This window comes from Macrobrachium rosenbergii, chromosome 3 (genome assembly GCF_040412425.1).
Source record: "Macrobrachium rosenbergii isolate ZJJX-2024 chromosome 3, ASM4041242v1, whole genome shotgun sequence".
NCBI classification, from domain to species: domain Eukaryota; kingdom Metazoa; phylum Arthropoda; class Malacostraca; order Decapoda; family Palaemonidae; genus Macrobrachium; species Macrobrachium rosenbergii.
Genome location: NC_089743.1, coordinates 80891564 through 80914571, shown reverse-complemented (window position 1 = coordinate 80914571; position 23008 = coordinate 80891564). Strand labels below are relative to the sequence as shown.

General features: G+C 34.8%; 1 protein-coding gene across 3 annotated transcripts; it reads right to left on the bottom strand.

The window, feature by feature from the left end:
- Cnep1r2 (CTD nuclear envelope phosphatase 1 regulatory subunit 2) lies at positions 1-22999 on the bottom strand. Of its 3 annotated transcripts, XM_067083402.1 has the most exons (6): positions 16016-16311; positions 11405-11456; positions 10239-10331; positions 8905-8976; positions 4464-4598; positions 1-1260 (listed from the first exon to the last, which is right to left on the bottom strand). In XM_067083402.1, exons 3-6 carry the CDS (start codon positions 10255-10257, stop codon positions 1115-1117), a joined length of 372 nt encoding a protein of 123 aa, XP_066939503.1. In that variant the 5' UTR covers positions 10258-10331; positions 11405-11456; positions 16016-16311; the 3' UTR covers positions 1-1114. The 3 variants fall into 3 exon arrangements, with proteins under 3 accessions (XP_066939503.1, XP_066939495.1, XP_066939489.1); XM_067083394.1 differs by lacking the exons at positions 10239-10331; positions 16016-16311 and adding an exon at positions 22979-22999; XM_067083388.1 differs by lacking the exon at positions 10239-10331 and having other exon boundaries at positions 16016-16337.
- Positions 23000-23008: the final 9 nt, after the last annotated feature.

The window sequence follows — 23008 nt, the reverse complement described above, 5'->3', positions numbered from 1 at the left end:
TAGAAGACATAAATTTTATTTACACGAGTACATTTCAATTAAAAACTATTATACAGCATTATCTGTATTACAAAATTTTACTATTTGAGCTAGATGTAAGTACATACCTGTAATTTACAAAATATCAATGTATTTTTATACCATTAATGTATGTTACAGTGCTTATAAAAAATAACTGTCATTTTGACAGGCATTTTGGTTCAATAAATAGCTATGACTGCTTTCAAAAGAGGGAGTAACACAAGGGTTTGTTAGTTATCAAAAACGATACATTAGACTGCTAATTCCATTATTTTTTCATCTAAAGCAAGAATTCAGTATAATTCATGGCAGACAGAAAAATCAAAGACATCACATTACAATTAAAACAGCTGTATGATCATCCAATTTAATAAAAGATGAAACACATTTGCTTGCCAAGTTCTATACTGTACGCTATTACTGTACTATTTGGTAAAGCACTTAGGTTTCATAAGTTGAGGTGAAGAAATCTTACTTATGATTATGGAAATAGTTGTGTATGATAAGACTCTAGTACATATAATTCAAATTCCATTTTCACTGAATGTAACAGATTTCCCATACTGACTGCTAAACCATGATATATCGCTTAGCGAATAAACTTTTTAAATAACAGTTTTGGATAAATCTAAAGAACTGCTAAATAATGTCAGGCAAATACTATAACAACCATACTATGATTACAAGAACCAAGAGAAAAACAAGATTTCAAATATAACTTCCAAGGCCTGCTTGTATACCAAGGGTGAAGTAGGGAAAAAATGTACTGACACACTGCATTTACGAGTACAGTACTCCATAATCTGGAAACATTTTAGCACAATTCTATGACATACTATATCTTCCCGGCCCCAGCACCAGGATGTATGGCCCAAAGTTCATACATATGCTCAATAAGCCAATGTATATACTGAATTTAGTGAACTAGTATAGTACACACATTATTCAGTTCCCAATAAAATCCAACCCTACGTTTCAAGATGCAAAACATCCAAACCTTGATAAATGATGTTACTGCTTGGTCTACTTTTGAGAATATATTATTTCCTAAAATATATACAGGTAATTGGTTTTGTCCTAAAATCTAGTACACTCAGGTGGTTGTAGGTCGGGGCTTCAGGATGAGTTTTCCTGTATCGTCACAAGACATGTTAAAATCAACTAACACTGCTCGAGTTCTTGAAGTAATGATAGACGGAGAAACAACTTTTCTATGTATGCCCATGATGAAAAGGAGAACTGCAATAGGGGAAAAAGATATAAATAAAAATGTAATCAAAATATTGCATGTGCAACCCTGAGATTGTCTTGTAATTTGAAGTTTACTGTACATTGAAAATGGACTGTGCATCTGGCCCTCCACTACTTTTCTAATGGGGAAATGAATGAAGGTACAGGTGGCAGCTTTGCATTAGTGAAAATTACAATTCACTACAAGCTTCTAAGGACTTTTTGATGAAGGTTTTATATTTTCTGTGGAACTAACCACTGTCCAAACTAATCCAGTATCCATAAGGGTTAAAGTACTGTAATAAGAAGAAAAGTAGATTTTTATATTAACTACACCAAAGAATCAAAAAACAAAACTCATGGGGTTGACCCAAATGATTTGCCAATAATGATAAAGTTTAATTTTACCTAGCAGATTGCGGTTCCTTAAATTTCAAAATTAGATAAATTGAAAATGACAAAAACTTTGGCAATAATCTTAATTTCATAACTTGATAATTTACAAAAACTTGATAATTTACTGTTGATTGAAGCTCGGACATTTATGATATCTACCGTATATATATTTAGATGGAACAGATCAGTGAAAAATGCAAACAAATTAATTTTACATGAATACTAACACAACAAAAAACATACAAGCCATTAATGATATGTATCTAATATTTTTAACTAGAAGTACTCTGGAATATACTGAATTAACATCAAATAACATAGCTCCATTACTCAATGATAATGGATCATCTATATACCTAAATATATTTTTGATAGAGTAGCCTCTGTCCTTAAAGAAGTTACACTCTCATGGTCTCTCCAGGGCTCCATAAGACAGACCAACCAATTACAAAAAATTCTCTTATTGTTGGTCTTGGCCAGAATAGTGCTTGATGGCACAGTTATAGAATATAAAGGACTCCTTTGAGGACTCATGGCAGTTACCAAAAATAAGGTTTTCCTATGTCAAAACCTGTTTTTGTTTTCATGTCTAATCTGCCTTCCAAGGAATTACTGTGTAAGAATTTTGATTCATAAAAATGCAAATATAAATTGGCAAAGTTTAGGGTTGAGTAATTAGCATCCACATGAATACCTACTGTTTGCTGATTTATTGTATTACCGAATTAAATATACTCACGGACATCACTATTTTAGTATTTTAAAGTTTATTATTAATGATTTGTTTATTTTTATAGTATATTTCTAAATGAGAATCCATATATTTATTGTATAAGGTAACAGTGCATCTAATCATGTGGTATACTGACAACAGTACTCATATTACAAGAAGGGGGCATAAAATTACCTGGACCTCCAGGATTATTGTTATTATATTATCACAATTATTATAACCATTTCTTTTATTATTACATATTAACTTCGTTAAAATACTAAAATTCTGTATGAATAGTACAGACAGTCCCTGGTTATCGGTGGGGTTCTGTTCCAGACGGCGTGACAACCAAAAATGGCCGCTAACCAAAAATCAGCGATAATAGCATTGATCCCTGGTTAGTGGTGCGATGGCGGTTAAGCGCTGATAACTTCGGTGATCAGTGCCGCCGATAAGAGGTGATCGGCGCTGACAACGGTTATCGCTGACGAAAATCTGTAGTTTGTCGCTTTAAGCTAGAAAAAGCGCCATAAAACCGGATTGCCGGTAACCGAGGCTGCCGATAACCAGGGACTGCCAGTAACTATAACAATAACTAATCTGAAGATGGAATGTTACTTCAATGTGGTGCCCTTATTTTGGAAAGAGCACCACAATCCTATAGGTGGTTAAATCTGTTCAGATTGTAAGTTGGATACATTCTTTCACACCCCCATTTACTGAAAATGGGTTGTACAGATACTGTAACGTCAAATCACTGACAGGAACAGGTATATCTGATAAACAGGCTGCTGCTTCATCAGCACCCTCATTCCTTACATGTGCAGGGATCCAGCATATTTAAAACACATTTACACTAGTTTCATATAATTTTTTGAGAAAACTTAATTGTTGAACAAAGGATTTTTAAGACAATACTTTTAAAGGGCTTCCCCTTTAAAGGCCTTCTAATCACCAGAAATTACAAAGTTCTCTGGTGGCAAGTTTTTCATGATACAGATGTTGACAATATACTGCACAAAACTCCATATTACAGCTGTGTTCATGAATACTGTATGCAATACTGATATTACTGAAGATCTTATGTACTGATCTTACAACTCCATAAAAATTTATAACCAGACCTCTGAGTTACCGCTCCTAACTCCCCTAGGGATGGCCCAAAGGGTTTGCTCTTCACAAAATACATTAATCTTATTGAATGTACTGTAACTCTTTTAAAAATTTAATACTTGAATCAAGTGAAAATAATGATGATTCTGACATAACTTACAAAGATTTGTTGCAAATACCTGACATATGTTGTTGGCTGAAAGTTGTACTAAATCAATACCCATGGGTCAGATGAGGGTGACTAATTCAAGATGGTTTAATATTACTTCAATGCAATGTGGAAATGAAGAACAGTTGTGACAATTACTTTGGCTTTATGTTTTAACTTTTCGTTGTCATTTACTCCACAATGCCTATTATTTACGACAGATGATGGTTGTTAGGCAGTAACCAATCACTGACAAGAACAGGTTTATTTGATCTAGTCTTAGTGACTGCAGCTTTGGCTACTTTATCAGCATCCCCATTCCCTTTAATGCCAACATGAGCAGGGACTCAACATATTTCAACATTTTCACTGGGGGATTTTTATAATACAGTAATAATAATTTTGAAAAGTCTACACAGCAATTTCATACATTCCATTAATTTTTAATTTTGTGAATTTGAACTACACACGTGAATGATGAATTTTCACCTGCATGAATATTATAAAAACTAATTATTCAAACATTTCATACATTCCATTAATTTTTAATTTTGTGAATTTGAACTACAAATGTGAATGATGAATTTTCACCTGCATGAATATTATAAAAACTAATTATTCAAACATAATGCAAAAGAGAACTTTCATATTATGTTTGAATAGAGTGGTATACTGTACTAAAAAATTATACATTTCTTGTAAAATTTTTGCAACTACAAAAATGGATATCGATGTAAGTTTTCTCAAATACCACTATCTTATTAAACAATATTAATATCTAGAATAAGGATTAAATTTATTGAAATCTGAGGTCAATGAAAAATGTTTGAAAATACTTACTTAATGCAGATGCAGCAAATGTGAAGAATAAATGATTTAGAAGAGACTGCAGAAAAGTGGCATCCTGTGTAACAGGATCTGTCAACCAGAGGTAAGCTCCTAAAGCTGTACATGCAGCAACAATTACCAACACCACTGTAAATTGACAAATATTAAAGAAAAACTATTACAGAAATCCATTTACATTTGCTTCATTGTAACCTTAGATCTTGAGAGGTCGCATCGTAACTATTAAAATCTCCATTGCTCTGCTGGCAACATGATGTTAACAGTAACAAAACACAGAATATTCAATGTAGAATTCAGAGCAATAGCCTATACATACATCACTATAAACTGTAAGCCAAACATACCATACTACACCAACTTAATGATCTGTAACCTTTAAAAGAAGCAATTTTTTTTCAAAAACAAACTCATGTTTTACATAAATTACTTTAGTTGGAAGCAGAGAAAATAAACTAGTCAACTGAAGAAAACTACTGCCGTGGTACTAACATTGGTAAACATATAAGGGTGACCTGCCTTTCGGGTTGCAGACCCATTCCTCACTCCTTACATGCCTTCAGACTTTTATCTGACAAATCCAACCCACAAGTTGAGGTCCACAGGATTTAAGCAAACATACAATACTGAACAAATTCTCATTTTTCAAGCCGAGTAGGTCGGTGAAGAAAGAAATCCAGTTGTCTATCAGTGATATTTATTTTTATTTGTTAGTACAATACCCTCTCTAAAACACTTTTGGTTAATCACTGTGGCTGCATCAGTAGAATTTATTTTTTTTGCAATATTTTTTCTCTCTACTTTCTTCTCTGTGGCACAGAAGGGGAGATTAAGTGGTTGATAATCAAGCTTCATTGAAGCTAAGAAATACCGAAGATATGAAGATATTTTACTTATACAGAACTCTCACTGGTAGTACTAGGTGATAAAACTTATGGTCTACATTTGTATCTTTAAGTTCAGCAATTTCTTATGAAATCCAAAAGACTAACTTACTGTTAACTTTCGGAAGCAAAATGAACAATTGTCACGATTTTTTTAAATGAAACCAAAGGAGTGTAACAACTTGGTATTTAAATTACCATGTGCCAAATGAATTACTAAGGCACTGTATTTGAATATTGATGTGCCAAAAATACTACTCAAATGACTTATGACTATGGTCATTCAGAAAAGAGATGACGTTCTCATGACAAGGCAAACTGTCATCTATAGATACAGTAGGATTATCAAGATGTACGATGCAATCACAAAGGTAAGCTAGCAAGTCCAGACACAATAGACTGAATAAGACCTCATCTTTGTTTGCAAAACTTAATGAGAAAGTTGGAAGACAAGATCACTAGGAAATATTTGATGTACACTATAACCAGTGTGATGGCTTAAAACAAAAAGGCCCAAGTAAGTTTTTCACCATTTGGCAAAGCTGTAAATAATGAGTAAAAAAGCCACAATAATATAATTGATAAATTGTATATTTTTTTTTTAAGATACAAAAATATACAAAAAAGGGGATAAAAACAAGGGAGCTTTCGACCGTTGCGCCAACGGTTGAAAGCTCCCTTGTTTCTATCCCCTTTTTTTATATATTTTTTATCTTAAAAAAAGTATACAATTTATCAATTATATTATGTGTAATTACTTTACTATTTTCGATCACAATATAGTGATGCTCCACAGATAAAGCTGTAAATGTTGATGCTGCTAAGATGTTCCCGAAGACCAAAACATGGTGGTGGTTACAATGCCAGGAAGGTTTGAACACAGCAAGAAAGTTCTCTTTTGGAAGATGTCAAACAGATTTTTGTCTCCCTTGAAAAGATGACAACATCAAGATTCAAGGCTGCTGAGGACATCACTTTAGTACTGCTTTCCAATAGGAAGATTTGAAGCTGATGTTCATTTTGATTAAACCATCCTGAGAATTCAAGGAGTAACTTTCTGATAGATGGTAAGTTCAGTTCTCAAGGCATGGATGATAGCTGGCTATATTTGGCAATCCCTGAGTGCTAACCAAGATAGAATAAAATTTCAAATAGTTCCTCTTCCTAGTAGATAATATTCCTAATCATTTTAGGGTTATGAGGAACTGGTGTGAGAATGAGGTGCTGCTCTTTCCTCATTACATTACTTCAAATTAACCAGCCTATGGACATTAACCAGCCTATGGACCAAAGTATCAACTCGACTGCACTTTCATGGATTAATCAATCAACAATGAACAATTAATAGCATGATCCACTCCCTCAGACCCAGCTTTCACTCAGCATTGGAAGAGGGAAGGGGGTTCTGGAATAATTGCAACAAGAATGATCATCAAAAATGCCAAACTGTTTCTTGTTCATAATTAATTCCTGAAAGGGTGCTGCCTGTTGGAAAGTTTTGGTCTACATTCAAAGTATGCAGCTGATATAATTGCCTACAAGAAATGATGTGATATGTAAATATTACAAGCAGCAGCTGTATAACCCTTTGGAACCGACACATCATGTTATTCACATTTGGTATAAAAAAAAATACTGTATTTTCTCATGTCTTCTGGTCTACTCCATTTTTCCATGGTTTTCTGGGCTGGGCTTTCCTACTGGTCACTGTCCTGCTATTTCCATATCACATATCCAACTCATCTCAATCTTTGCCCTGTAGGAGAGGGTACTGAAATTTAGGCTACTGAGTCATGCTGTCAGTCAATTATCCAGGCTACAAAGAGGATGCAGCTAGGGGCCAAAGCGATATTGCAAACATTCTTCAGTAACGCTTACAGTGCAACAAGAGGATTTGCACTGACCACCTTTAGGAAGGACAATATACTACCTAAAGTGTACTTTGCACACCACTCTGATATGGTAGTAAAAGTTATATGAAGTGCTTTCTTGTTCTTAATTTTCAAGTATACCCTTTGATCTTTTCCAATTTAGCCATCCAATACCTTTATTTTCTTCTTGTTAAACTAATTTATAATAATACTCTCAACCTATTTAACAGACACTGGACATCATACATCTCAGCAACTTACTCATTTGCAATATGATCTCTAATACTCCAGCCACAGATCTTACAATTCTAGTTACTGTTATAGAATTCTAAGGCTCCATTATTCTTAATAATATTCTTAATAATAAAGATATAAAATACCAGTACAATGAATGAACACTGAAATGCACTACAATACATTTATAAATGTAGCATACAGTCAGTAAAGAGAAAATATTCTGTAATAAAATTTGCATACACTTTCATTAAACAAAAAACAAAGTATTGAAATATCAATAATCGTCCAATGACAATATAAATTACAACTTATCACAAGTAATTAATAAAATAAAAAAGATTACTTACACATGAACAAAATTGTATCTACAGCTCACAACCTCATTTACAATGCAGCAAAACTGAAAAAAGAAGGCAGCTGTGAAATATCCCCTACTGAGGGTATCACAAACTTTTGGCAATCACTTCCAAGTTTCTGTTCAAAAAGGCAAAACACCACTAAAGAATGCCGTGAACATAAAATGGAAAACCAAAGGCAACCCATTACTGTGAATGGCAAGACAAGGCAACCACACAAAAGGAAACGGCTGCGTTTACTGAATTATATACTGAAAACAAAACTTCCCAATCTGAAGTGAAGAAAAAGCAATCTAAAAACAAACAAGTACAAAATGTGCCAAAGAGATTGAGTTTTCTGTACAGCATATAATGCTGTATGAGCCACGGCCCATGCAGCCTTCAGCCACAGCCCAGTGGTGGCCTGTCCTATAGCGCTGCCAGACACATGATCATGGCTAAATTTAACCTCAAATAAAATAAAAACTACTAAGGCTAGAGGGCTGCAATTTCATATGTTTGATGAGTGGAGGGTGGATGAACAACATACCAATTTGCAGCTCTCTAGCCTCAGTAGTTTTTAAGATAAGTGAGCAGACAGAAAAAGTGCGGACAGACAGACAAAGCCATCTCAATAGTTTTCTTTTACAGAAAACTAAAAATGAAGGAAATTGCTTTCACAGTGGCACAAAGTAAACAATGAAACCTTACAGCAGAAGTAACACCACCAACCCAAAGAAAAAAATATATGAATATTCATCAGGCACTAAAACCCATAATACTGTTCAAATACTATTTAACACCATCACAATAGAGTTAAGTTAAAAATAATGAAGGGAGGAAAATGAACTACAAATAACACAAATATAAAAAAAGATATGCTAATTCCCAAGGGGGCAGCTCAGGGTAAATCTGTCCACAACAAAGCCAAATGGAAGACTGTGCAGTTGGTGTCTTTGTCTTTTAGGATATAGCAAGTTGGTGAAGCTCGAGAGCTACCGTTTGGAAATAATCTACTTAAAATTAAGCAATTGTAGGGAAAAAATAATTAGGGTAAATGCAAGAAAACATTTATACCACTAAATGACTTTAATATCAAAGAACCTACTTCTCCATCGCGTTGTGGCTGGCTGAAGACGTGCAATAACCTCAGTGAGTCTTCTTTCAAATGCCTTCAAATCTGAAAAATATGATATTTTTATAAACTTTGTCCATAACAATAAATATTAATTCAATATGTTTCAATATGTTTGCTTCAATAATAATGTGAAAGCTGCTTCTTTATATCTGTCGTTAAACAAGCGTTCACTTTTTGGAGCAAGTGTCAATGCTTAAAAAATTTACTATATATATAACAGACATTTATGCAAAAAAAAAAAAAAAAAAATGGAGCAAATTAACAAACTTATGTTTTTTTATACTGTACTGTAATGTGTGTGTGAGAGAGAGAGAGAGAGAGAGAGAGAGAGAGAGAGAGAGAGAGAGAGAGAGAGAGAGCATAAATATTTTCCTTTGCTGAATGGAAGTCTTCCAAGATATAATTGCCATTACTTTGAATACCCTTCCTTGTTATGTTCATTTACCATAAACACTTCCCATAATATAATAAAAAATATTCAAAATCAATATGTCACTATGCTAATAAATAAAGACGGCACTATTATTGGAAGTTTGTAAAAAAATATGAACAGATTTTATTTTCAGAAACTAATTCAATAATGCTTTGAAGACTTCATGATAACCTTGCTGATATTTAGAAATAATCTGTTAGTGAACTTTTAGTTATATTAAATCTTGCCTTAAATTACTATACTGTACAGGTAATATTCATGTATGTTACTGTTTTTCTAAATTTATAAGTTCATTGCAGTTTATATATACTGACAATTCTGTTAATTGTATCAATAAAGATACAGAATCATCACACTCAATCTGATTTTGAATAAGCTATGTTCTAGACTAAACACAACTGGGTTACTAAAAACAGTAAGAGAGCATTAAAATCCAATTAATTACTGGTATGTAATGAAAACTCCAGATGGCCTGGTAATTTTATGTTGGCTGCTTTTGACTTCAGTACACTTTATACATTGCCACATGATAACTGTTAGATTTACTATGGCTTGAGGCTTTATATAATGAACATTTCAATTCAGACATAGAAATATATTACAGTACTAACCATTCAAAGATTACTCTTGGTAAAACAAACTTTGAAGATAGCTACACTAAAGTTTTGCATTAGAAACGGTGTTATCTAATCCAAAGTTAAACTTACAGACATAATAAAATGAATTTGTAATTAATTTTCCTAGGTGTACACACGAGAACCATTTGTATTGGAATAGTCCTCAGCTCAAGCTTGAATTGGGCACTGATACTTGGTAATGTGATAATTTACTGGTGGTTAAATGCAGTGAGTAGGGTAATGTCTCCACTCACCTGTTGCAACCAATAACATTTTCCTTCAGCAAGAGGGTCAAAGACGGGATGATCGACGAGGATATATGTGACAAAAGATCCAGGCTTGTATACCTACAAGATTTACAAATTATTTTAAATATTTACATACTCCTACAAAAATACAACCATCTTCTTTTATGTATGAGACTCACCCCTTAGGTGAGAGGCTGTCTCCTTACTGACGAGTAAGTTATATCTTAACCCGGAAATGTCAAATTCCCAGTCACCATTGTGAGCAAGGAAGCAATGACTCCTTTAATCTTATATTCAGTCTGGCACTGACATGACAAAGTTAGGACTCTTAGTCCAAAAAATATATTTGTTTGAGATCTCACTTGAATAGGAAATCCTTGGAGAACCAAGTGTGATCATGTATCTGGCCAATACAATTGATGGGTTCAGACTATAGCTCGACTGCCATTCTCCCTTTATTAAAAGGGAGTGGAGAGTAACATCTTATGTGCTGAAGATTTAAGACTAGATGCTCGATTGAGTAGCCACCTACATCTGAGCCCAGTCCAGCATGTAATCAGCATGAGCTGCTGCTCTGCAGAGGGAGGAGGAAGGAAGAAAGGAGAGAAGCCAGTCACTCTACCATTCAACCCCAGCCTTATGTCCTCTCAGTACATAAGGCAAGATGCTTTTCTGTCCAATATGAAGCTTGGGTTATTAAACCAGACGCTACATGTCCCAAGTAGAAGGTGCCTGGTGGCCTGTGGGTGGGTTGATGTCCACAGCTGACATAATGTCCACTCTGACAAACACATCTGGGAAGTCTACATTGATCTATTTTACCTTCACAGGGAGAAATAGCTCTCATCATCCAACCCCAATCAAAACCAAGGGCCAAAAACAAAGCTGTCAACAAAAACAGACATCCAGGGCAAAATGCTTCAACTATCAAGACAAAAACAAGTCCAATAACAGAAGAGCAGTGACAAAATGGGTTGGCCACACTTCTAATTTTAAACCATTGTGAATTTCAGGACTTGTTCACAAAATTAGATGGGCAAAAAAATACATGCAATGGTTTGCCCTCAGGAGTTAACACTGCAGTATTGTAATCTACACTTGAGGCAAATCAAGTACAGTAATAAAATATGTATAAACAAGCATAAAAATTTATCACACATCCCCATACTCACCCTCACAAGCTGTCTGCTCCAAAGACATCCTTTCAACTTGCGCAGATAATCTCTGAAACATAGAATGAAGACATTTATCATTAGATATCATTAGATATGTAAGTAGAACGTGTAAACCAATGACCTTATTTAAAGAAATGTTATTCACTTTGGAGAATAAGAAAAACAAATGAAGAGCAAAATCACAAATTTTTAAAATAGTTTGCATTTTCCATAACTAACAAACCTGTGGTCTTAACATTTGGATAAATCTCCTAGAGCCAGCCGGAACCGGTAAAAAAAAAAAAATTCAATAGAATTTTATATACAAGGAACTGGTGCTTCTGTCCTGTTATGAGTTAGGTGGGACAGCCATAGACCCAAGCTGGGACTTGTGACATCTCAGTTATTCTTCCAACCCAGGTTAAACTGGCAGAGGGGTGGTTACAGGTGGGCTTTAAATGTTAAGACCGCAGGTTTGTTAATTATGAAAAATACAAATTATCTGAAAAATTTGTGATTTATTCATACACGGCACAAAGCTGGGGTCTTAACATTAGGGCAGACTTACTCTTGGTGGGAGGTAAGTATCATTAACTGACTGGAGGTTTGCCACACCTGGTCATTCTTCTGTACAAGAGAAATCTAAGATAGAAGACCTTCACCTCAGTGAAATACAAGTACAATAATTGGAATAAAGTAAGTTAACAGAATGTTTCAAAACTGATATTAGGCTATCATACCTCAAGTTAGGTGTTGCTGATTAGGTTATTTGCTGATGAAACGAGCATAAGAAATATTCAAATCACACATTAATTCATAAAAAAATTGTATTTTTCTGTCCAAAATGCAATAATGGTTCAAAGTATAATTTTACCAGTAATTGTACGATAGCCTAGGCTATACTCCTCACCAAATAAATGCCCATTATTTTTACTTTTTGTTTATCTTGTCTGCTTTGTTTTAAATCATGACAATAGGCTATTGTTGGTGTAAACCACTTTCATGTTTTCCCTATCTATATGTCTAAAGTGAGCAATAGGGAAGGACCCCAGAGGGAAAAACACTACTGTATTCTGGGTGCCTCTGGTGATTAAGGGTCTGGACATTATGCTACTGCTGTCAATCACTGTGTCATCAAGGTAAATTTAATTTTGCTATCACAATACATCAGAATTCTGAAATAATTGCCCACAAATACCTCCAAAACAATAAAAAAAAAAAAGGGCAAGAATAATATAAGCCTTCTCAGTTTTACTGGTAAATACTTGACGGGTGAAATTCAAGACTTATACCATGCCCCTATGATTTGGTAACTACCTGTTTACATGCAAAATGGGCGAGTTGCTGGATATCAGCACCCAGGGGATGACCGGAAAAACAAATATAAGACGACAAATATCATAAACATACACAGAAAGGCATAAACAGAAACATAAGCTACCCTAATAGTGTTAAACATTACAGTTGCTGACTGGCGGGAACCAGGCCACGGTAATAGTCTTCAGTTTCACAGAAATGCCTCCAAAATAATAAAAATGGCCAGAAAATAACATAAGTCTTCTCAGTTTTATTGGTAAATAAATGACTTATTATAAACTTGGGTAAAACTACAGAGTAACTCCACACGGACTATTACCTTGGAAACTGATTTTTCCTATATTTTTATTGCTGCTGATGAAGGGGGTGGTGTTGTTTATTGTTGGTCAATTATCATTAACCTCATAACTACCCAACATGGTTGGGGACCACTTGGGAATGCAGAGTTTTGGGTGGGGGAAAATGTTGGGAGAAAGACCAGACTGCCATGTTGTTGTTATGAAATGGTTCTGCACATGCATGGGTCATTAGGGAGCCATATATTTAAGAAGGGATTGGCTAAGGAAACCTATTATAAAAATTAATTACACTAATCTAACCTAACCTACCACTTAGTTGGGCGGGCTCCGCTCACCGGTGAAGGAAAAAAGTTAAGTATACCTTAGTTTTACCAGACCACTGAGCTGATTAACAGCTCTCCTAGGGCTGGCCTGAAGGACTAGACTTATTTTACGTGGCTAAGAACTAACTGGTTACTTAGCAACGGGACCTACAGCTTATTGTGGAATCCGAACCACATTGTAGCGAGAAATGAATTTCTATCGCCAGAAATAAATTCCTCTAACACTTCATCAGCCGGGAGGAGACTCAAACTTGGGCCTAGAGAGTGCTAGTCCACAGCTCTACCGACTCGCCCAACGAAGAGCTTCCCCGGTGAAGGAAACTGCAAAAGTTCGTTTCCAGTCCGAACTCTAATTCCACATGACAAACATATTTTTTGGACTGTTTTCTTGCTGTTTTCAATCGTCCCATTCAAGATTTCAACTGGAAATCATCAGTTGTCAAGTTTCCAAACCTCTCACATCTCAAGTACAGAGTACTTGACGGTGTAAGAAAAGTACAGAAAACGAATTAATTCTGGCTGAAATCTAGAATGGAATAATTGGAAATGCAAAGAAAACATCGAAAAAATATGTTTGCCATGCACAGATCAAAGTAAGCTACCACGTAGGGTTACGTCACTTGCAAAACATCCAGTAGCTAATAAAATTTTACAAGTTGCCAATAAAAAATAATACCACCTAACCTATGGGTGTTGTTGACTAGTTACAATTTTGCTGTGTTAGCTATGAATGGGGGGGATTGTCTTACCTTTTAAGTTGTAATTTGATGAGCTCTTTTCAAAACTGTAGGTTACAATTTCATATGTACATTACATTTTTGAGAGCCACTCGCATATAATAGGCTAAAACTAATTTCCATGGAGGAAAGTGAATTCTTTCAAGATAAGTTCCCTTAAAGTCACTAACAGTATAGACACAAACCTTTTGTTTTTTCGATTTTGGGAGAGAAACACTACTAATACAGCGCCACAAATTCTTACCTGATCCCAAAGTACTGTACAGGGCTTGGAACACTTCGGGAAAGTAACAGAACTGGAAGAACTCTGTGACTTCTTAAAAAAGATAAGGCTTTGTCACATCGTTCAAAAAATTTCCTGATGCACTAATACTGTGTAAATTCACACCCATCACATGCGGCGTCCATTGTGCTAATGATAAGAATTGCAAACATTTTGCTGCTTATCAGTTGTGGGTGAAATTTGAAATAACCAATGGAAAATTAGTAGGCTAATGAAATAAATGACTTGTTTTCATTGGTTCTGAAATAAGATCCGAATGAGAACCAGTTTATTATTGGGTGATTTCAATCGTATTCAAAAAGAGGCCTAGTTACAAGGAGTAAACATTTCGGCTTGGTTGATCTGACGAGCTGCGCCAATAATTTCAAATTCTGAGTCGACAGAACACCCACGCAAATGACGTTCGCCAATCACATCAAAGCAAAGTGACAATGATAGATAAATGGGTGAAGTGCATGAGCATGCGCATGGCTGGCAGCTGTTCGTAAAAATGCATCGTGGGAGCTCTTGAAGCCATGGGTATGATGAAATTGAAATTTTGAAAAAATCCTCAATTATTTACATAAATTTTATTTTTTGTGATAAATAATTTACATAAATTTTATTTTTTATTGTGATATTAGTTTGCAAGATTTATGTATATAATTTTTTCTTCATTTTTCATGAAGATTTGAAAGAAATAATAAAGAACTGAGTAGAGATGTTTGGACCGGAAATGACATCAACCAAGGAAACTCTATGTTTTACCATAAGCTCCCCTTGGCTTGTAACACTGTATGCGCGATAGCATTCCAGGATGGCCAGCATACACAAAAACATCAGTTTTGATGTTAATTACAGGTTAATTACAGTCAGCCGACAAAAAAAATGGTAAATTGTTAATAAGCAACCGAAACAGCCTACTGTAGGAGAAGTCGGTAATTCTAAGCCATAGTTCCGCAGTGAGCTAGACTACGGCAATTAATGTTTTCCTATGTTATTTTACTTGCTTTACAAGAACTTAAAGTAATATTTTATCGTCCGGCTGTAACTGTAATTGACCTTTGAAGACTACACGACGGGGTAGATCTAAGCTGGCATTCCGCGGCGAACCCGTCCCCCCCAGCTAATACGGCAAAATTGTAACTAGTAAACACCCCTAGGGTACCCCCATCAGTATCATATAGTCTTCAAAGGTCAATTACAGTTTAGTTACAGCCGGCCGACAAAATATTATTTATGAATTCTCGTAAAGCAAGTAAAATAACAAAGGAAACGTCCATTGCAATAGCCTAGCTCAGCGCGGAACTACGGCTTTGAATTACCGAAAAGTCAATTTCCAGGGTAATATCCAATGCGGAGCAACCCCACAGTTCTACCTTAACTTGCCTTTAGGGTAGCCTCCAGGCCCAGGTCTATTCTCAATAGGCTAGGAAAAAAAGGCCATTGTCAGCCCATTTTTTATATTAAGTTCACCGCTGGCGAGCAATAAAAAACATTTTTTTATATATTAAGTTCGCCGCTTGCGAGTAATGAAAAACATTTTTTTATATATTAAGTTCGCCGCTGGCGAGCAATGAAAAACATTTTTATATATTAAGTTCGCCGCTGGCGAGCAATGAAAAACATTTTTTATACTAAGTTTGCCGCTGGCGAGCAATGAAAATATTACGGTGTTAACGTTTAATTACCTGTCAGGCCGGTTTCAAATTTCAAAAGGGAATTTTGCCTCGGACCTTAGGCCTGCAATGCCTACGGGAGACTACCAAGAATCTTCAGCACTTCGGCCACGGTAGTTTTCGGTCCTGCACTTTGAAACGTTCCTTAGTTTAAGGAATTCAGTCACTATAATGTCAACTGTTTCTTGTAGATACCGGCATCCATTTAGTCGATGACACAGAACCAGGCGGAGAAGAAGTAAAGTGGAGATTTTGGCGGATACACAACACTGTAATGTATCCCAACGAAGTTTTTAACCTCTGGTGTTGAGTTGACCATCAGTAGCAGAGCGGCGTTTGCTCAGGTTTTGATGTTTAATTTTTTTTTTGGGGGGGGTTCTCTTTTAAATAAGGAGTAGTGATTCTACTCGTTTCAATAATACCAACTGCTAATACATCTTCCTTTTAAAAGCATAATACTTTTTTTCTAATTATGTTACCAACTGCTAATTCATCTATTCTTTTTAAAGCAAATACAAATATACGTTTTTTTAGTAATTTTCAACTGCTAAAACATCTTTCATTAGAGCATAGTTATATTTTGTAATTATATTACCAATTACTACTATATTTTTTTTAAAGCACAACATTCTTTTCAGTAATTATATTACCAACTGCTTATACATATTTTTTCAAAGCATAATACACCATTTTGTAATTATATTACCAATTGCTAATGCATCTTTTTCTGTAAAACATAGTATACTTTTTTCGTAATCAAAGAGCCTTAATACAGTTACATTTGTATCACAATACTAGCTCTACATCGGGATGGCAAAAATGGTTGTTCAGACTGAATCCACGCTGCAGCTCAAATATTATCTGCCACCAAATTACAATCGATAAACAAGCAAGGGAAGAGAAAATCGAACAATCAAGTAGACAAACGGGTCTATGAACTTTGACATACCTACAGTAATGTGAACAGCCATAATCTAAAATACCAGCTCCCATGAGAATTTTATTTAAAGAAGAGAGAATTGCCCCTGACTGAAATGGGAACTGAGGCAAACGGCAAGAAACATAAATTGGCGGCATCGTATATAAAATGAATATACAATTGTGATATAATGGAAGACATATTAGTAAAAAGAGGAGGATGACGTAACAAAGGGTAAAATTCTATCTAATTAATATAGATGAAGAGCTGCAAGACCGCAGATTTGGGTTGAAGTGAGGCAGCACACAAAGATGGCAAGGTGGCCGCCATCTTACCTTGGGCAAACTGTAGTGTTATATATTAGGGTAAATGAGACACTAGCAGAAAATAAGAAACACCTAATCATAAGTGCACAAAATGAAGGGAGAGGGTCTTCAAACGGCAATCAATAACATTCAATATATACACAAGTCACCATAGTCTGTGTTCTGCAGGTTGCAAAGCATATACGAGTATATATATTTTCCTATCCTACTTATTGCAATATCTTACGTAACTGACCCACTTGAGATTTTAAATACAGCTGGCACATAGCAATTTTAAAACAATATGACATAGCTTATTATAAAAACGATGGCATACTTATTTAATTTAGTAAGGGTAACTTGTGATTTTTGAGATATAATTTATTCTTTTTCACTTTCATTTTCTCTTAGGCAACCAGTGAGTCCCAGATGTCCATTCAAGTTTCCAGGATCACCTTGCATTTTTTCTATGCTGTTATTTAAGTGTCCTCTTGTATCCTGCTGTTCCCTTTATTACACACATTGATTGTCTGTTTACACCAAAACTATCATACAATCTTCTTAAATATTTTGCCCCTAATGCCTCACATGTCTCTACTCCATTTATCTACTGTGCTCTATCGTTTGTTTCTCTCGCTGTTCCTATTTTCTCTTTTTTTCTCTCTTGCAAGTGTTTTATAATTAAATTTTGTTGCTTTTTTTAACATACAGTACTAGGTTTGTGCCCCTTTTATTCATTTTTCTTTTCTTAAACCTTGTCCATCCATAATTTTAATATTAATTATTCTCTTTTGCCTACTTGTTGTTTGCTCAAATTTTCCAGATCTTACATTATTTTGTATTGTACGTTGCTCTAAAATGTTTATATTTAACCATTATGCTTCCATACCTCTAATATTGTTCTTCTCATATTCCAAAATCCGGTACTGGTCTTTACCTATTTTTGGTTTCCATAGGTTCTGTTCTATGTTCTTTTCTTGTCAGCTTCCAGTCTGGGCAACCTTCATTTTTTTTCAGTCACCCGTATCTTCCTCTAGACTTCTTTTATTTAAGCGCTTCTCTTTGCTGTTTATCTTCCTCCCTTTCTTCTTTTGTTCGATCTTTGCATATTCCTCCTCTAATCTTTATTGGGAAACTCATTTTTCAGTCAATTTGAAATTTTAATAATTCCCATTTATCTTTCTCATTTTTAAACTTCATCAGAACTGGCCTTAGCAACTAGCCACTGAGTGAGCAAGCCAGCCCAAGCGCGGGTCCAAAGCTTGGAGCCTGGAAGGACATGTCTGTAAAACATCTGCCATAACCAATAATGAAATGAGTCATTCAAGACAGAAGCAACTAGATGGCCTCATTAAAACAGTGGCCCTGCCTACAAATTGAGCTGAAGAGAAGAAGAAGAAGAATTGGTCTTGGTATATGTTCTTCCTTTCCACTGATCTAACCTTTCTTGGTCTCATTACTTTGTCGTTATTATTGCTCCTGACACTTAGTGAATTGTTAAACAGGTCATGGCTCCATTCAGTTTCTTCCTTCATTCTGCCATATCCATTCTCTTTCAAATACTCTTGACATTTTCCACTCTCTTCTAATGGGTGTATAAAATTAAAAACTCTGTGCCATTAATATCTGATGACACTAGTTGAAGCACTTTAACAGATAATCATTTAACCAGACCAATGAGTTAAAATTCCTACCCCTTGAAGGGTTTGCCTGAAGTTTTTTTTTTTTTGATGAACTATATTGGGGCTTTTAAAAATTAAAGTAATTGGATAAATGGAAAATATTGAAGATTCTGACCATATTTCTTTCAAACATTTAGTTTTGATACTTGATACTTCTTGGTTAAAAGCCGGATGATCACTAAAGATGTTTGATTTTAACTGTTGTTCTGAATTCTCTACAGTCATGGATTACTTAATTTAGGTTATCCATCAAATATCTATGAGTCACATGAGTGTGACCACCAGGAAGACTGGGTATTAATAATATTACTTCAAATGTGGCATTCTTTCTGAAATGAACATCACAAACCAGCAGCTGGCTAAATCTCTTTATATTTGTTATTGTCAGATTCATTATTCCAAAATACCTGCCAGTGATTAATGATGATGTAATTTGTATAATGAAAGCTTACCATAATTTGTTGACCACAAGGGTTTTTAGGGGAAACATTTCAAAGGTTTCTAAAACAAATCTAGAGTCAATGAAAACGAAAAATTTCTGTGGCAGCAAATACGAAATAATATTAACTGCTAATCTTACAACAGATAATTCTGCTGTGGAAACATGTAACATTGGTTAAAACTGGCTTGCTTCTTTAGATGATATTGCAGCAACTCCTACATCAAAGAAAAACTTATATTTATCTGTATAGGTCTTGTAATGTACCCTTTTATGCCTTACATGTTCTGCTGTATGCTCCTAATGGTGTTCATGGGTATATGCACAGTTTTGGATATATATTAAAAAAGTGTGCACAGACACTTTGTAAGCATAAGCCTTGAAGGGAGAAATACTAGTGCTGAAAGAAATCTATTTACATTTATTGAAAAAATCATTCTGTTAGCTCTAACTGGGTATGGTAGTAGATAATTATTTTTAAAAATGTCTCCCTAACTGGAAAAATCCTTAGTTGGTGAATCACTTACCTGAATCTTTATTGCATTTTGCATAGTTACTAAGTTAAAATGGAGAAATAGAGGAAGCTTCCTACTTTCGATCCGTAAAGATTTGTTTGGGTAAAGACTCTGAGACCTTCATTGTGAACTGGAACTGGATAAGTTTTATATGCTTGCTTTCATATCAGGTTTAAGGCATTTTTATTCGTGGACTTATGTATGAAGTGGGTGCTCCCCAATTCAAGTGTGCATCAAATATTAAACCTAATAATTTGACAGTTTAGGAAACAGGTTTCAGCTTGTATATCATTTTCAGTTCAATGTCATCATTTTTCTCAGTTTGATCTCTTTATAATACATGACTAGTTTTTTGCCGAGAACTGAAACCTCTTGTAGAGGCCAAGGTGTCCATTTGTGTGATGGCACTAAAAATACACTTGGTATGTCTTAAGGTTGAGCAGTGCATAATTTTTATGGCAAAGTCATCCATATACGAATTATTTCTAATCCCACTTGGTAACTGATGTGTAATGTTGCTGACTGCAAGTGCTACTCAAAACACCTCTTGAGACACCATTTTCTAATTTCTAGGGCTGAGTAAATATTATCTATTAGTACATGAAAGTGCAGTCTGCTAAGAAGTTTTTCTTGAATAAGGATAGGTGTCCCTGGATACCTTTCAATACTGTATAACATATCACCAAAAGAACCATAAACTTTTGATATTACAATATATTGTAATAGTTGTTTCCATCTGAATCACTTTCATATTTGATTTAAGTGACATACTGTAGTTGGTCAAGAGCAAATTTAGGTTTAAGTGATCCATACTGGGCTGAGGTGATTATATTTGTTTTTAAGAACCATTTTAACTTTGAGTTTAAATTTTGTATTACTTTTCACTGACAGCTTGCTAAAGATATGGGCCTGTGGTTTAATGGATCATTGGGTTCTTGGCATGTCACCATTCTTTGGAAAACTGTTTTACTCCGTGCGGATTGTAAAACTGGAGTAAATAACTTTTGGCTAAGGGGATGGATGTTTGATTACATCAGAATTGACACTGATGGCATGATGCTATGTTGGAAAAATGAACCGTTTTTGTTTCAACAATAAAAATTGTTTTTATTGTATTAATTAAATGTTCTATTTCTGTTCCAAATCTGTCAGTAGTTTGTGAGACAGAATCCCACTGGGGGTTGTATACTCCAAAGTCTCTTAGTAGTAGTAATGGTTGTGGTGTAAAGCTTATAATCTTTTGTCAATCTGATATACCATAAATAGTTTGGTTGGTTATATATTCAGTATACTGTATATTATAAAAGAAACACAGCAGAATACTGACGTGGTTTGAATTATTTTATTTTATGTTACATTATGAATGTAAATTGCAGTTTGAAGTTCATTATCAGTTTTCATGGACTGACTGACCAACTGATTATTTGTAATACTTGTCATACGTCCATGGGAATATATTCAATGTTAATCTATTTATGATATCCACATCTTTATCAAGTGCTAATTGAACATCTTTATTAGTGTGATGAGTTGTGGCATTTTATTTCCCATTGAAAATATTTCTATTTCATTCTTCACTGGATGATGCACTTGATGTTACAATACAGTATCCTTTTACTCATCTTGGATTTAAGATTGAAGGTTTCTGCTGTGTACTTGAGGTTTTAGTTTGATTTTATTCTTATCAATTACTGATATTTTAAGTTCTCTTACCCTTCATCTTGATGTTCCTATAACTGGGGATGGTGTTATTTCACCTGTATTTTTTTAATTTTCATACATTATTGGACTTGCTGATACGTCTGGTTTGAAAGTATTAGTTTTTTGCTTTTGGTGGTGAGGCCTTATCACAAGAAATCTTGTCAGAAGTTTCATTATTTCTTCCAAGTCCATCTATTTTTTCAAGGTTTGACAAATTATCATATTGCAGGTAACTCAGGGCTTCATACAAATTTGGGTTGAGATTCTTTTTTCAGAAATACTTAACTTGTGTGTTATTTTCCTTGCTATTACTGGTTGAGTGCTTTGATTTATTGTTGTTCTGCACACTACTACTTCTGATGTTTTAGTCAGTTACTATTTCATATGCATATTTTTTTACTGGGTTATTAAACCCCTTACTTTGTTCTGATTTTACCTCTCTTATGAACACACCTGTTCTGTCTTTTAACATTTCTTGTTAGGTGTTACACGTATAGAATGGACATTTGATGGCTGTGACTGCAGTTACCACAAAATGGTGCATTCCATGATGCCTATATATTTAGTATGCAGAGCAAATTTACTGTCTTTATAACATCTTTCTGTGGTATCCCCATTTACAACAATTTTTGCAATGAAGATTTTTAGCTACATATGATCTCAGCTCTCTCTCATCCGGCCTAGAATTTTAAATTTAATCTGTACTGCTTTTAATGATGCATCTTTACTTTTCTTGCTGGGGATGTCATAGGTATTTATCTGTCCATTCAACTTGATTGTTGGGTAATTATTACTCACTGTGTCATGTTTTGTGCTCATTTCCATGCTTTCGTCACAAACATTTAATGCGCCAAACATACTCATTTCATGTCGGTTTATAATATTCATCCAAGTATTTTCTCATGCCAACCACAAAATCACCTTATAGGATGCATGAAAACCTTTCTTACAGACTACTAAAGGACTTACACTCAGAAATACACAAAGCTTGTAGTTCCTCGAGGGTCATCAGTCCATTGAGATGGTCCCAGCACTAGGAACAAAGCTTAATAAGATTTTTATGTTTCACCCTCAGTGTTTCAAGAGTATTAAAAAATTTGGTCAACGTCACTGAGGGGTCTTTAATTGTAGATCAGTCCTGTTAGGGTAAGGAGAAGAAAAAAAAAACCTAACTAATCTAGTCTAGAGCAACCACTTATGGCTAAGCTGTAAGTCAGCTCTAATAAGTACTTGTTCCCTAAGGATCCCCCACCCAATGGCAAGGTGCTAGGAGTCTATAGGGCTTGACAGATCAAAATATCATTTGGGCAAGAAGTGTGAGGGGAGCTTGAAATGGAGGGGGTTTATGGAGCCATCAGTAGTCGCTGAAAATAGCACTAAATAATAGCTAACTTTGTTAGAATGATATACTAACCTTCAAAAGCAGCTGTTAAAGAGTTGGATA

What these genes read in the sequence shown, in the direction of transcription:
- Cnep1r2 (XM_067083394.1), bottom strand. Translation starts at nt 11,432, where the DNA reads ATGTCTTTGGAGCAGACAGCTTGTGAGG. An exon ending in GGAGCAGACAGCTTGTGAGG is followed by an intron (nt 8,977 to 11,404) that starts GTGAGTATGGGG and finishes CATATTTTTCAG; the next exon opens with ATTTGAAGGCATTTGAAAGA. An exon ending in AGCCACAACGCGATGGAGAA is followed by an intron (nt 4,599 to 8,904) that starts GTAGGTTCTTTG and finishes GTCAATTTACAG; the next exon opens with TGGTGTTGGTAATTGTTGCT.